This window comes from Trichosurus vulpecula, chromosome 1 (assembly GCF_011100635.1).
Source record: "Trichosurus vulpecula isolate mTriVul1 chromosome 1, mTriVul1.pri, whole genome shotgun sequence".
NCBI classification, from domain to species: domain Eukaryota; kingdom Metazoa; phylum Chordata; class Mammalia; order Diprotodontia; family Phalangeridae; genus Trichosurus; species Trichosurus vulpecula.
In genome coordinates, this window is record NC_050573.1 from 180993416 (window position 1) to 181009223 (window position 15808).

Here is a 15808-nt window from a genome sequence, read left to right on the forward strand (position 1 = left end):
AAATACCTTTATCTATCCTAACCTAAATACCAAAGTTACTAGGGTACGTTTTAACCCAACAAGCCACAAATTTCCCTCAATGCTAATTCTGTCTTCTGCTCCTAGCCTAGATCTAACCATTTCTACGAAACTTCCCGACCAAACCAGGGCACACTGAACTCTACCTCCTCTGAACTATTTCTAAAAGAGCTAGAAAAGGTCCTTTAAAACCAAGGTCAACCCCTTGAGGAAACTGAGGAAGAATCTGAACCATGTTCCTGACTAACCCAAGTGTGTTATCCATTGCATCAGTATTTCATAGGGTGACACAGCAGTCATAGATCTAGAGGTGGAAAAAACCTTGAAGATGAAGTCCAATTCCTCATTTTACATTTGACGAAACTGAGGCCCAGAGAGTTTAAGTGGTTACACAGGTAGTTAATGGGGAGGGAAGGGAATAAGCCAATTGATATGTGCCATGCACTGTGCCAAGTGTTTTTTACAAACATCTTATTTGAACCTCACAACGATCCTTCAAAGTATCATCCCCATCTTACAGTTGAGGAAACCAAAGAAAACAGAGGTTAAATGACTTGCCCAAGGTCATACAACTACTAAATACCTGAGTCCACATTAGAACTCAGGTGTTCCACAGTTCCTGTTTACTTCAGGCCCAGCATTCCACTGTGCTGCCTCTGTGACAGAGACAGTATTTGAACTGAGTCTTCTGATCTCAACTCTTGCTCTGGCTATACTGCTTTCTTCAGTGAACAGCCTTTAAATTTTACTTAATCAAAATTACCTATTTTATAATCTCCTAGGTTATACATTTTCTCAGTTACAAATATGGATAGGACCTTCAAAAATTCTATCTGGTTCCAACTAATTGACATCAACCTAAATGGATAAAAAGTTCAATGTTTAGTTTTAAATGAAAATGCCAACAACACAGGCAGGCACAAAGGCCCCTAACTCAGAAATCTGAGATTTGTGGAATCACAGATTACTAGGGAAGAACTAGAAGAATCTCCAAGATGTATTATGTTCAAGTAATCTATAATATTCCTCCCCCTCTATCCAGAGGAATCCTGATCCAAATAGTAACCCTATGTAACCCTCTCTTGACCCTCCCCAACCCTCAGTAAACCAAGTTTAAAATGAATGATGGAAAGAACAGTCTTTTCTTTCCTTGGCTTTGGAAGAACCTTTATCTCTCAGAGAATCACCTGTCATGTAACTCCCCACCTTTAAGTTGTAGACCCTTATCAACATCTACATTGTGAGCAAGTCTGTCAAAGGTCTTGCTACAATCTAGAGACAAGTACGGTTTATGACATGTTCCTAATCTAGCTTTCCAGTAATTGGGTCAAAAAAAAAAAAAAAAGATAAGCACAAGACTTGTTCATGGTGAACCACATCAGTTTCCCACAATACTCAAATTGCCAAGCTTTTCTGTACTGCTATTTCTCTTTAATTGCTGTGTTCTTTCTTTCCACCAATAAGAAGCTCCTTTAAAAAAAAAAAAAAGGATCTTGTCTAATTTTTTTTTCCTATCCTCAAAGCATGTAGCACTATGCTTTACACATACTAAGTGCTCAATAAATATCTAATTGATAAGATAGTAAGGCTTATAATCAAATCTTCTAATACTACTTGGAAAATGCTTTGGGTATCCAATTGGGTATAGCACAGGGTTATGCGTTTATTCCCCAAAGTCAAAGTTTTTCATGGTAAAAGTATCATATTAAACAATTAGCAACAATTAGGTCCCAATTCAATATCAACAGTAAAGAAAATTCACAACCATTTCCTAAAGACTTGATTCATCAGTTGTAATTTTCTTACAGATTAAAATAAAAGGAATTACATTTTTTAGACAAAGAAACTAAGGTTTAAGTATGTAATATGCCAAAGGAAATGGAAGAAAGGAAGGAAATCACCAATTCAGAAAAAGAATCCATAATCATGACCGCTCATATTGAAGTCTAACAGACAAGAGTGGTTTCAAGCAAAGTCCCTGGAAAATGGTTAGTATTAGTCTGGAGGAAGAAGGGGTGGTGGAGAAATAGAAAAGAGATAAAGAAGAATAACACCTTTGCCCCCAAATATTTATCTATTGCTATAAAATACTCATCTTCATGAGTCCAAATATGGCCTCCACACACTTACTAGCTTGGCTGTGTGAGCTGTGCAAGTCACTTAACCTGTTTGCCTCAGTTTCCTCACCTGTAAAATGAGCTGGAGAAGGAACCAAGCAATTGTTGTTGTCGAACAACATGCTTATTGAAAGACTATTAAGCATGGCAGTTCGGTGACACAGCAGATAGTGTCAGGCCTGAAGTCAGAAAAACTTATCTTCCTGAGTTCAAATCTGGACTCAAGATACTTACTAGCTGTGTGACCTCGGGCAAGCCACTTAATCCTGTTTGCCTCAGTTTCCTTACCTGTGAAATGAACTGGAAAAGGAAATGGCAAACCACTCCAGTATCTTCGCCAAGAAAACCCTAAATGGGCTCATGAAGAGTCAGGCACGACTAAAATAACTTAACATTAAACACATAAAGCACTTTATACCTATTATTTCATTTTAGCCCCACAACAACCTATACGGTATTAGACAGTATTATCCCTATTTTATAGAATGTGAACCTGAGCTGCCTAAGTATTTGAAATACAGTATGAGTTGGGGTCTCCCTGCCTCCCTCCACCAGGCCAGGCTGCCTCTCCATGTGAAGGTTCGAAGTCCTGCTCTCTTGTCTGACCACGGAAGCAAGTCACTTACCTTCCCTGAGCCCCAATTTCCTTAGGTAAAAGATAAGGGCGAATGACTTACCATCTACCTTTCAGGCTTAGATCCAAGATCCTATAAACTCAAAGTGAACTGCTGGCCAAGAAGCAAAGTTTGAGAAAGTGATCCGGATTTCTGTAACATGGCTTAGAATTCAGGAGCAATAAGACTCTTGGCAAGAAATGACAAAGGAAGAACTATACCTAAAAAGGTCTAGTAAAAACATTTATCACTTTGGCCTTACGAGAACCTGAGAGGACTATAAATTGAGAGGGGAAAGGGAAGGAGAAAACTGCCTATGTAAATTTAACAAGCCTGGTACCACAGAGGAGCAGGTATGACATAGGAGAAAGATTAGCAAAAAGAACTGACATCTTGAAACAACAGCTAAGAAGAGAACAAAACCTGTAGCATCAGATATCTACATACAAATATAGACAATATCTTAATTCTAGGATGCAAATCTAACACCATATATATCACTAAGATTAGGTGGGATGGCATTCATAGCTAAAATGTGGCACTGGAATGGAACTAAAGAGTTAAAAGGAAGGATAGGACAAGCGAGTCATTGCACATTTAAAAAAAAAGTCGTGAGGAAATCCAAGGAAATGACGTAGTAAAGAACATTTAGATGTGTCTACCCAGAGTAGAAAGAAAATAATGCTACTGTAGACATAAACTATAGACCACTGGAACCAGGGGAGGAATTAAATGAAGAATTTAGAAAACATCAGAAACCTGGCACAGAAATAAGTTTCAAAAATGTGAGATTTCAACTATTTAGACATCTGTGGATATATTCTCCCTGCCAAAAGTGGAGCAACTGATGTGACTTTCCTTAATAATTCAATTCAATTTACACTTATTTAAGGAACCAACTATGTAAAAAGAGGTATTGTGCTCTGTACCAGAGATACGAAGACAAAATAATCCTTTGCCTTAGAGGAGTTACATTCAACTAGAGGTTGCAGGGCAAAGAATTTATGAAAATTTAATTCTTTAAAAAAAAAGGGGGGGGGAAGAATCAGTAAGGGGAACAGGTTGCTAAGGTAGAAACAACAGTAACCTAGAAAGCAACTAATTATTTCTATTATAATCCATGATAGTACAAGACAAGAAAGTGAGTAGTATGAAAAGCAATCTAAATTAGGGGAAAAGAGATTGCAAGAGGTTCAGAGGATCCAGTGGCCAAGTATTTTGAAAGGAAAGTTTGCTCAAGGAGTATGGGAAACACTCAAGACTGAAATTCTGAAGATAAGAGCAGAATGAGTGCAACGAGTTAGAGAAAAAGTGAGTTTGTTGAAATAACCAATGTGGATGTACAGGAAACAATGATAAGGAAACAGATTTTTCATTTTTTTTTTTTACACAAAGGCATATATAGAAGATGGGGGAAAAGGGAAGATAACAGAGAATGAATGCCAATGAAGAGCATGGTACTGCTAGTATTGTGTAACACTAAAGTGCCAAAGACGAGGCTGGCAACGAATGCTAAGGACAAGACAACGAGTTTTTCAAACTACACAGAGGAAAGAAGGAAAACTTAATTAAAAATACTTGATAATGAGTAACAGTCTGAAAGCTAAAGGACTCATTTTATTTTTGTTTTCTTTCCTAAGGAAAATGATCTTGAGCCTGAGAAGCAGACAAGAAAAATGGTTAGCATGAAGTAGAAACCCAAGGTGAGTAAAGATTTGGTAAGACGACATTTCACATCCTAAAGTACTGAAAAGGCTAGCAGATGTGGTGGCTGACGTCCATCAAACAGGAGAAATGACAGAATTGGAGAATATTGTATTACTTTTCCAAAAAAGGGATGTTAGATTCTGCAAACTGTAGTCAGTGAGCACGGACTTCTGTTCCTGACAAAACTGTAGCACGTATGAAGGACGTCTCGTGTGAGCACTTAGCAGGGGAAGTAGCATCACTAAAAGTTATCACAGCTTTATCAAAAACACTTTATTCAAGACATTGATAAAAACGCTAAACAGCAAAGAGTTTTCCCCTCAGGTTGACACTGAGGCATCACTGACTACTCTCTGAGTCTAGTCATTCAACTGGTTCCAAATCCACTTAGCTATATAGTCTAATGCATATCACTCCAGAAATCTGGCAGGGGAGACTTTTTCAAATGCTTTGCTGACATAAAAGTATGTAGTGTATTCCTTTGCTCTACCCCATGTAGTCATTGTCAGGCATGAAGTGTTTTTGAATAAAGTAATAAATCATGCCCCTCAAATTTGCAGATAACACAAAGTAAGGGAGGGCAGCAAAATGACTCAGCATCTGAAAGATCTTAAGAAGCTACCACATTGGGCCAAATCCTAGATGAGATACCAATGACTAACTGTAATTATTTCCAATTTATCCTATGTATGGACTGTTTGTACACAGTCTTCACATGTTCACTCTTTCATTTAACTGTGAGCTCCTTGACAGTAGAGACTTTCTTTTACCTTTTTCTTGTATCCCTGGGGCCTGGCGCATATGGTAGGCACTTAATAAACGTAATAATCAAAAAACCAACTTCACAAGTTCAGACTCTCAATCAACACTCATTAAGTGCTAGGAATAAAAACGGAAGTGAGACAGACCCTGGTGTCAAAGAACTTACATTCCAGTGGAAGGGAAGAAATGGGTCCATATTCATGAATAAGTGAATACGTTATATTATAATTGGGGAGAATCAAGAAAGTTCTCTTGAAATACATGGCACCTGAGGTGGACATTGAAGAAAGCCAAGGGTTCCGAGAAATGGAGGTGAGGAAGAATATTACAAGCATGGGAACAGCCTGCCAGGCGGCTGCAACATAGAATATGTGAGGGAGTAAAATACAATCATCACATAAAGACAGACTGGAGTCAGAGTGTAAAGGACTATAATTGACAAATGAATATTTTATCCTAAAGGCAACGGACAGCCGCTGAAATGTCTTAAACGGGGGGCCACATGGTCAGACTTAAACTTTAGGAATATTTCACTGTGCCAGACAGCTTGGAGCAGGAAACCAAGAAACCAACTAGGAGATTATTGCAATAGTCTAGAAATGAGATTATTGCTATTTGAACAGAAAAAGTGAGCACAGGCAAGACACACTTAGAGGCAGAATTTACAGGACTTGGAATTGACTGGAGCTGGGAAGTGATGGATATCACCTAGGTTTTGAACCTGAGTGACTAAAAGAATGGTGATATCCATAAGAGAAAGAGGCATATTAGGAAGAAGGCTAAGACTGGGTGTAAAGATAGTATTCTTTTTCGTACAAGTTTAGTTCAAGATGGTGGTGTAGGTTTGGAGCTCAGGAAAGAAAGACTGGATATACAGATATAAGAGTAATCTGCAAAGAGATGATAACTGAATCCACGAAAACTGATGAGATCATGGAGAAGCAATGCAGACAGAGAAGAAAACAAGGCCCAACACAGACAGAGCCTTGGGGTATATCTATATACCGAATAAAAAACAGATAATGTTTCTGCAAAGGAGACCAAGCAAGACCAGTCAGACAAGTACAAAGAGAACCAATGGGGGTTCATAAAAACTCATTGAAGAAAGTGTGTCAAGAAGGAAGGGGTGTTCAGGAGAGTCAAAGGCTGTAAAGAGAACGAGAAGGATGACTGACAAAAGGAACCCTGAGAAAGCAGTTTTCAGTCAACTGGTGGGGATAGAAGCCAAAGTGCAAGAGGATCAGACATGAATAGGAAAAGATGAAATAGAAGTAATGTATGTAGACAGCTTTATTGAGGAATGTGGCTGTAATGTTTATGATACAATAGTTTGAGGAAGAGATAATTGTTCTGCTATGCTCTTTCCTGGTCAGGCCCTATAATAATAATGACAGCAGGTACCATTATATAGGCTTACTATTCCCATTTTACAGATAAGGAAATAGATTAAATTACCAGCACAGGGTTCACACAGCTATTAAGTGTCTAAGGCTGTATTTGAACTTGGGTCTACCTGACTCCAGGCTCCATGTTCTATAAAGTGAACATTATACCGTAAACTATTCTACTACGTTTTCTTTCTAGAGCTTTTTTTATGCCTTTACCATTTATCAAGTCACTTTTAAAAGAAGTATGATGCAAAGGCTATTTTCACGTATGACAAAGTTTTTCACTCTTTTTAATGTCTAGATAGGAATTGTCCAGAATTTACCACCTTCTTCCCACCCCCACCTCCCAAAAGGCTAAAATAAATGACTTAACCTTCAGAGCCTTGTTTCTTCATGTATAAAAATGAGGGGTCTGGGCTAAAATGACATCTGATATACCTTCTAGCTCTAAATCTGTGATTTCTATGATTACATAAAGAGATTAAAAGGGGGGAAAAAAGTGACATTATTTCTATGATGCTTCAAAGGCAAGTTAACTCTTCAAAGTTTTACTGACGTTCTGCTTTTATGTCAGTTATTCCTCCATATACTCCTTGCCACACCATCTCCCTATATCACCAAATGACATCTCCCCTTTTCCCTTGTAACAAAAGACAACCAATTAAGCAAAATCTACCAGCACATAACAGTTTATGCAACATTCCATATTATAATCTACCCTCCCACCCCCGTTCTCCAAGAAAAGAAGGGAGGTACAATCCTTCAACCTTTCTTAGGGCAAAAATTAGTCATTAAAATTTATGTTTGGCTTTGTATTAGTGATCTTTTGTTTACATTATCGTAGTCATTGTATCCAAGTTCTGCTTCCTGAACTATGCATCAAGTCACACTAGTCTTCTCATGATTCTTTACCTAAATATTTATCATTTCTTACAAGCATAATAAAATGCCATTTTCTAATAATATTCTATATACTACAATTTATTCAACAATTTCCCAATTCAACTGACACTTGCTATTTGTAGTTTTTTACTACCACAAAAAGTGTTGCTATGAATATTTAATTTAGGAATAATATGGGACCTTGTTTCTACTTTTAACCTTCTTGGGATAAAGCTAGCAGTGGAATCTCAGGATCAAAAGACTGTAGTTTAGTAACTTCTTGCATAATCCTGAACTGTTTCCCAGAATAGTTTTATAAATACAGAACTCTACTAACAGTGTATCAGTTAGTGCCAAGCAACCCTTATTTCCTGTTTCTCCTTGCCCCTCTGACCAACCCTTGCTACCCTCCCCAGCACTGCCCAGTCCTAGGTCTTGAGCTACTCACCAGCAAGCTGCCTCCCATCTCTCACAACCCAGAGCCAATTCAGCTACCCATCTCACCTGCATCTAGACAAAAGTAAGGTAGGGGAATTGAAAGATATTAGATGGAAGAAAAACTGAAAGGGGAGGAGTTATGATGGGAGTTCTTCAAAAGGAAGAAATAAATCACAATTTTCTCCAATTCAATCTATAATCACAGAACATCTATAGGTACAGGATGCAAAATGGCATTTTCTGAGCTTCCTAGAAAGTAGTAACTCAACAACATTCAAATGGAAGTCCAAAGGAATTTGATAATTGTACTCCGCCTTTTTACAGTTCTTGCTCTCTACCAACTTTAAATGAGAAAAAAAGAGTATAAAAATTTGAAAAATTCTTGCAATCTGTACGTGGTCCTAAAATATCTTTAAAAATCTGTCATTTAAAATATTTTAAGTGATCTATACTAAGACAATGAAAAGCCAAATCAAAAATCAAAAAGGAAGACAAAATGACCTCTAAATTATTTTCATGTAATCTCTTTTAAAAATTAAACTACAGTGTATTCTCTCATGTTTTCATGGAAAATCATTCAGAAGTTTATGGATTAGCTCTAAACCATCTTTAAGTATACCTAAATAACAGAAGTCTTGTTAGCACTGTTACCTAACAAAAGTTTTCTTCTAGTTTCTTCTAAATTTCTCTATAGCACGTTATTGTACAAAAATCGTTTTGCCAAATACTTGAGCTGATTTATTTTTTGTACAAAAAGTAATCGAATTATATTCATGTAACTTATAAAATCACTATATAATCATACTCCTTACTTTTGAAAAATAGATTAAATGAAACTCCAACTAACTAGAACCAAGAACAGAAAGTCTCTTGCATAAACAAAATCTCAGTGAAATAAGTCATTCTGGATAGCTAAAGACCAATACAAAACCTTTTTATAATTGAAAATCTTCTTAAATTATATTACTTTCCTGCTTTCTGGCTATAATGAACATATTTAAACATTTTCGTTTTTGATTAGTACCAGTGAGAACATTTTTAACATAATGGGATATAGACACTGAACTACAGTACTGATAACTAGTGACAGGTACACTTCTTCGCAGGCTGATGTACAACACAAGTGGTTTATTGGCTCTTCTTTGTGCGCCCCCCCCCAAAAAAATTCTATTTCCACTGTATTAAGGTACAGCACAGATAACTATACCAGCTCCTCAATGACTTCCCCTATTCTGAACAGACACACTAGAGATCTCAAATTTCAAGAAATATGCCAGACTGCTCCCCATACAACTGATATGTAGTATGCCTCCAAAGGGTATGGATTCAGTGGCTACTTGGCTATAGGAGGTGTTCTTTTGTCTGGCTCCTTGTCTCTGTCTGCTCCTCTGCCTTTGTGATCTGCTCCTCCCCAACCCCTGCTGATATCTCTGTCACTCTCTCCCTTTTTTTGCCTTCTTGTCTGCTCAGTTTTCAGATACGCATGAAGCCAAGAAGTCTGAAAGAAAAGGCAAGCCTTTTCAGGACTATAGTCTGTGGGTCCTTGAGCTACTTTCTTGCTGAGAATCCGGGTCTTACTCAAGTACCACAGCACAGGTGGTTGTTGAAGCAGTGTGGCACGGTGGAAAAAAAAAAAAAAAACATTCATTTTGGGAGCAAAGGAACTTGGTTCAAATCCAGCATGGCATCCAACACTCACTAGCTGTGTGAGCTTGGGCAAGGTGCTTAACCTTCTTAGACCTCAGTCATTCTCATCTATAAAATGAGGGCCTGTAAGGGCCCCACCACACTCTTGACATGGACAACTTTTAGGTTCAGAATCATTCTAGAACACTAAAATGCAAATATTTTGTTAAAACAATAATCATCAAACAATAGATGCCTCCTTCTACATTTTACTTTTAGGATAAATAAGCAAATTACAACAAAACTAGAAAATAAAATCTCACAGGACGTCTTAGGTTGATAGACATTTATCCCATCTCGTACTCATTTTTATTACACCTGGGACTCAGTAACACTTGGTAGTATAGGGAACTGTTTTGTCAAAGTCAGGGTCAAGAGGAAGTGGTATATACTTTTCCTTTTCCCTACCTCCAAGTGTCAATCTCAAGGTCACTACAAATGTCACCACTTTCTTTTCATCTTCTTTCTTAGAAAATCAGAGGTAGCAATGCCTGGCTGCAATGGACCATCCTTAGAGAGCTAATATGTTGCATTAGAAAGAACACAGGACTTGGGAATCAGGAGGATGTGGTTTTCAAATGCTGGTTCAGATACTTACAGCCATGTTAGCTGGCCAAGTCACTTAAAACCCTCTCAGTCTATTTCCTTACCTGTAAAATGAGGATAATAATAATAACACCTACACCTCACAGGGTTGCTATGAAGATAAAATAATACATGTAAAGTACTCAGCAAACCATAAAAATTATATAAATATTACCTGATTTTATAAGCAATTTGGAATTAAACTAAAATAACACCCATATCCTTTAACCTAGGATTGGTCTTTCTGTCAAAAGACAGAAAGGTCTCCTATATATCAAAATGTTTATATATATTTAGTGCTTTTTTTTGTGGTAGTAAAGAATTAGAACCAAAGCATATGCCCATCAATGGCGGAATGGCTAAGCAAATTGTGGTACATGAATTTAACAGACTATTGCCTCACCTTAAAAAGCAGTATGAAAAATTTTATAAAATGTGGGAAGACTTATATGAACTAATGAAGAGTGACACAATCAGAACCATGAGAAAATACAGATACACACACACACACACACACAAATGGAAAGAAAAAAGGAGTTCAATGGTATATGATTATAAAAGACTAAGTTTGGCCCCAAAGAAGAGTTGGAAAAAATGTACTGCCTACCCTTCATTTGCAGGGATGTGGACTATCGATATGAAATAAGGCATATACTGTAAGAGTTAGCTGGTGTGATGATTGGTTTTGCTCATCTGCCCTCCCCTCACTATTTTTTATTCTGTTACAAAGATAGCCTACTAAGTAAGGAAGAGGGGAGGGAAATACTGTGAAATTTAGGTGATGCAAAAAGTTATCAAAAAATCTTCAAGAGAGAATAATGGGGCATCCTTGATACCGCGCCTCCTCTTCTTTTGAAGAAAGAAGTAACATAGCTATATTTCATAACTGAATGAAATTCAACAATTTAAAAACAAGCTGCTTCATCTGTATCTATTCTAAGCATTAGTATAAGAAAAGGAGATACACAGATCACTCCTGCTCTCATGGAGTTTGGCTTCTATTGGACAGATAGTAGTATAAAGTTAAGGAAATACACAAAAAAGATACAAAGTAAATAAAAAAGCAATGGTAAGGGAAACACTAAGTGCTGGGTTGGATGAGGCTGGTCCTTCTGTAGAAGGGGACCCCTAAGATGTACTCCTAAATAAGCTAAGGATTTTTTTTAAATTTATTTATTTATTTTTAGTTTACCACACACGGTTCTACATAATTTTGAGTTCCAGATTTTCTCCCCTCCCTCCCCCCTCCCTTCCCAAGCCGGCATGGAATCTCATATAACTACCATGTATAACTTCACATTGAATTAATTTATACACTAGTCAAGTTGTGGAGAAGAATTATGACCAATGGAATGAATCATGAGAAAGAAGAAACAGAATCAAAAAAAAAACCCCAAAAACAAAAACAAAAGAGAAGCAAAAAAGGGAAGCATGTAGTGCGCCTCAATCTGTATTCAAACTTCACAGTTCTTTCTCTGGATGAAGATAGCATTCTCCATCGTAAGTCCCCTGGAGTTGTCCTTGCACCTTAGGTTGCTGAGAAGAGCGAAGTATGTCAGGGTTGGTCCTCACGGAATCCATATATCTGTGGCTGTATAAGCTAAGGATTTTGAGACAAGAAAAGCATTCTACACATGGGCAAACAGCCTGTGCAAAAGAAAGGCATGGTGGGACATGGAGCTGTCACTACCAGAAAAGAGTAAGTTAGATAGTTTGGCAGGAGCACAGAGTGCATGAGGGAGAGTAAGATGAAATCAGACAGGAAAGATCAACGGCAGCCAGATCGTAAAGTGTTTTAAATTACAAAAGACACCAAATGTATTTGATTCTAGATGCAATTAGAAGTCTCTGAAAGGTTATCAGCTCAGCAGGTATGCCGGAGAGATACTGAATAGATCAGTGACTTGATTCAGTGAGACCAAAAAGGAGGACACTGCAGTAGTCCAGGCAAATAGTAACAAGGGCCACAAGGAGTGGTCTGTGTAAAAATAAGGATATGAGAAATGCAAGGGACCATCGTGGAGGAAGAAACACAAGACTGGGCAACAGACTGCCTATGGGGAGTAAAGGGGAATGAAGGGTCAAGAGTAACTCCTAGACCACGTAACTAGGTTACTGGAATGATATGCACATCCTTGACAGTAATGAGGACACAGAACTCAAGAGAAAAAATGAGGTCTGGATACATAGAATTGTCAGTTACAGTAGATGAGATCCCCAAAAGAGAATTCAGAGAAAAAAGAACAAGACCCACAGGAAGGTCCTTGGGTACAAACACACACAAAAAAGGGAGGACACAAATAATGATCCAGCAAAGCAAATTGAAAAAGAATAGTCCAATGGGAAGGAAACTACAACAGAGACATGTCCTGAAAACCACAGAGAAGACAGCATGTAAGTGGAGGGATGGTTAATGGAAAGTGAGAAAAGTCTAGACATCTTTCTCTAAAAGTCTGGCAAGAAAAAGAAGAAAAGACATATCAATAGTATTAGGGGATGACAGGGTTAACAGTAGACTTTCTGAGCTTGGGAAAGATACGTAGGTAGCAAGGAAGGAGCCACTGGATAAAGAGAGACTGAAGATGAGCAAAAGTGGACAACAGAAGGGGCAAGCTTCCAGGAGACAAGTGGGGATGGAATCAAAGGGCAATTAGAGGGGTTTGGAAAGCATCAGCTAATTCCTTGAAAGTGGAATAAATGAAGAGAGTAGGGATGATAGAGAGGATCTGAGGTATAGGAGTAATAAAATCAAAGTGATGGCACAGATATGGTTATGTTCTTCCTCATGCACTCGTAGGTTTGAGAGTGGTGAGCTGGATAGCAAAGAAGATTCATACAAAATTTTACACGGCCAATGTAATCTCAGACAACTGCTGTACCTTCAAGGGACATGCCTGTATGTTAACACAACTCAAGAAAGATGCAAATTTCTATACAGACACTATGTGCATTTGATCTGTACCTCATTCTAGATAATGACTATGTATTTTTTAATATTTTGCTAATGAAAGAAGGTCTTAATTAAAAGCCCTGGCATCTTAAGTCCTCTACTTCAGCAGCAGTCCTTCTTGGAAAGGAAATCATACATCTCTTCTCTTACCTACTATAATTATGTATGTTGCCCAATAAAACCATTCTTGATTCTCAACTGAGGGGGTGTCACTAATAGAGAAATTTTTTTTTTAAAAATAAAACCTACCAACAGCTTCAACTATAATGTTTTCCCCCACCTTGACAGCAAGATAAAATAACTCACTTTTAACATTTTTTTATTTGCAGTGTTCTTGCCACATTCTCTCCTTAGTTGTTCGCTCATAGCTTGTAATTCTCTTCCAAAGTGGATCATTCTTTCAATGGCTGCTTGACTTCCTCCACAGAGCTGTCGCCTCAAGTGATTTGAATCAACTTCTACAAGAACAATGACCTTCCATCAGTAATGTTACCAAAAAAAAAATTAAACCTATTATTACCCTAATGAAAATGACAATATAATCAAGACAACTCCACTCATGAAATATACCTTATATTTCAATTAAGAAATATATATACTATATACTAAAATGAAGTCTAACTTAGATGTCTAGCTTTAAAGCTTCAATTAACATTTAACATTATTTTATCCATTTATAAAATCAAGGAATCCAAAGGATAAGCATGAATTAGGGGCAAGGAGGCTCAGATTCCTTTTCCTGATTTCTGTGTAACCCCTGGGCATCTCATTATGGTGGACTGTGTTTCTAATGCTTTCTTCAGCTTTTCCAAGCCAGAAAAGCTTAAGATACACAAACAGGTAAATTATAAGAGGGCAAGAGAGGAGTAAAACTTAGGCATAATGGAAAATGTTACTTTTAAAGCCCCCAAGCAGCATGAAATCAAAAAGGTCACATTATGTCAGTCTGCTTTAAATACTATACAGGAAATAATGGAATAACCTATTGAGAACAAGGTAAAATAAAATTCTTTCTGGTAACCAAGAGGTGGACTATTTAACCCTTGAACAATCTCACTAACTCTTTACTAAGGCCATATACCTTAAAAATGAAAAAAGTCATGTAAGAAAATGGTTCTACAATAATAATCTTAATTGTCAAATCACTCTCTAAAATAAAGGATGCTCTTGCAAAGTTGATTCCATCATTAACATAAATAGAAGTTGCAGATGCTTTTAAACTACATTTTTTTTTGCTTTAAAAAGGTATATAGCTCTTTGTTAATTAGTTTATTTTTAAAAGGGTAATACATATCCTTGCATTTATAAAGCACATTTCCTTATAAACACTCTAGGAACATTCGTTTCTTTACTAACAATTGAATAAATGTGTTTACCTCAACACACTGAAGAAATCCAATGCTGCCATGGAGTTTCTGCTGAATAAATCATTTAAAAGCTTCAATAATTTTAACTCTCCCAACTGTGGAGAATTCTGATAATCACTGAACTGTGTGGTACCATTTGCAATATAAGGTAACAGAACAGTGCAATTATGCATGCTATTAAGATTTGGAATGACAGCTCAATTATATGGAGTTCAGTTTGGCATAAAAAAAAAAGCCAACAAAAACTATCCCTGTCCAACTTTGACTTCTGAGCTATATTAAACAGGACTTTCTACATCCCCTACCTTCATATGTACATAAGGTTTTAACACTAATTTAAAAAACTAATTGCCACTACTGTCAATAGCTGTAATAATTTTATCCAGAAAAATAAATTACTTAGGAATAAGCCCCAAATTATTTAATAAGAAAAAATAATAGACAATTGATTTCCAAAGGAATTATTTGAAAGAGAATGGTAACTTGCTTCTGCTTTCTTCTTTCTCTAATAATCCCCCTCAAAAATTCAGATTAAGTATATTACTTTAAAATCCAAAAACCACACATCTGTAAGTTCAATTTGTGTCTGTCAGTTGTTAATGAGCATAAATAAGAACATAACCTTGCAGCTACCATTTTTATTAAAAATACAAGAAATATCACTGCAGACCCATTTCGGTGTCACAGTCTTCCATTTCGTGGTCATGCTTAGAGCTACCATTTAGGAAACCATTGGATGAAGTCTCTCCAACTCCATTGGAATAGTGATCAGTTTCCATGTCTACATCATTGCTGCAAAAGGAAAAAACAAACCTAATTACAAGAAATACCCTACTTGTAAAAAGTTTATTTTAAAATATAGTCTTGCTCAACCACATACTTCTAGTTATGTTACTTCATAACTAGAGGTATTTAGTCAAAACGAATATATTCATGATAATTACACAGTTGACTCCTATCAGATGATCTAGACATGCCCACCTAAGACCACACTTTTAATATGCTGCTACTAGAAAACTAAGCTATAAAGCCTACAGAGATTGCTTACCTGGTGAAGTTATTAATTTGTTGCGATCTTGACACATTTATACTATTCAGTTCTGGAACATTTAAACTGGTTGACTGGTGTTTACTATGACAATAAGATTGATGTGCTTTATTTGATATTACTCCATTACTACAACTTTCAAAACCTAAAGAAAACAGTGATAAAAGAAAAGAGGAATAAAAGTTTTAACAGTAAAAGAAAAAAGTAATTTAATTTGCTCATGTGGTCAGGGTCTAAATTAAATTA

General features: G+C 36.8%; 1 protein-coding gene across 1 annotated transcript in view; it reads right to left on the bottom strand.

The window, feature by feature from the left end:
- Positions 1 to 15808, bottom strand: part of RANBP9 (RAN binding protein 9) — an 85795-nt gene that overhangs the window by 7498 nt on the left and 62489 nt on the right. Inside the window, exons 10-12 of the mRNA XM_036753663.1 lie at positions 15563 to 15707; positions 15185 to 15306; positions 13454 to 13605 (exon numbers count right to left, since the gene is read on the bottom strand). Coding sequence (XP_036609558.1) covers positions 13454 to 13605; positions 15185 to 15306; positions 15563 to 15707 — 419 coding nt within the window. The remainder of the gene's footprint in view (positions 1 to 13453; positions 13606 to 15184; positions 15307 to 15562; positions 15708 to 15808) is intronic.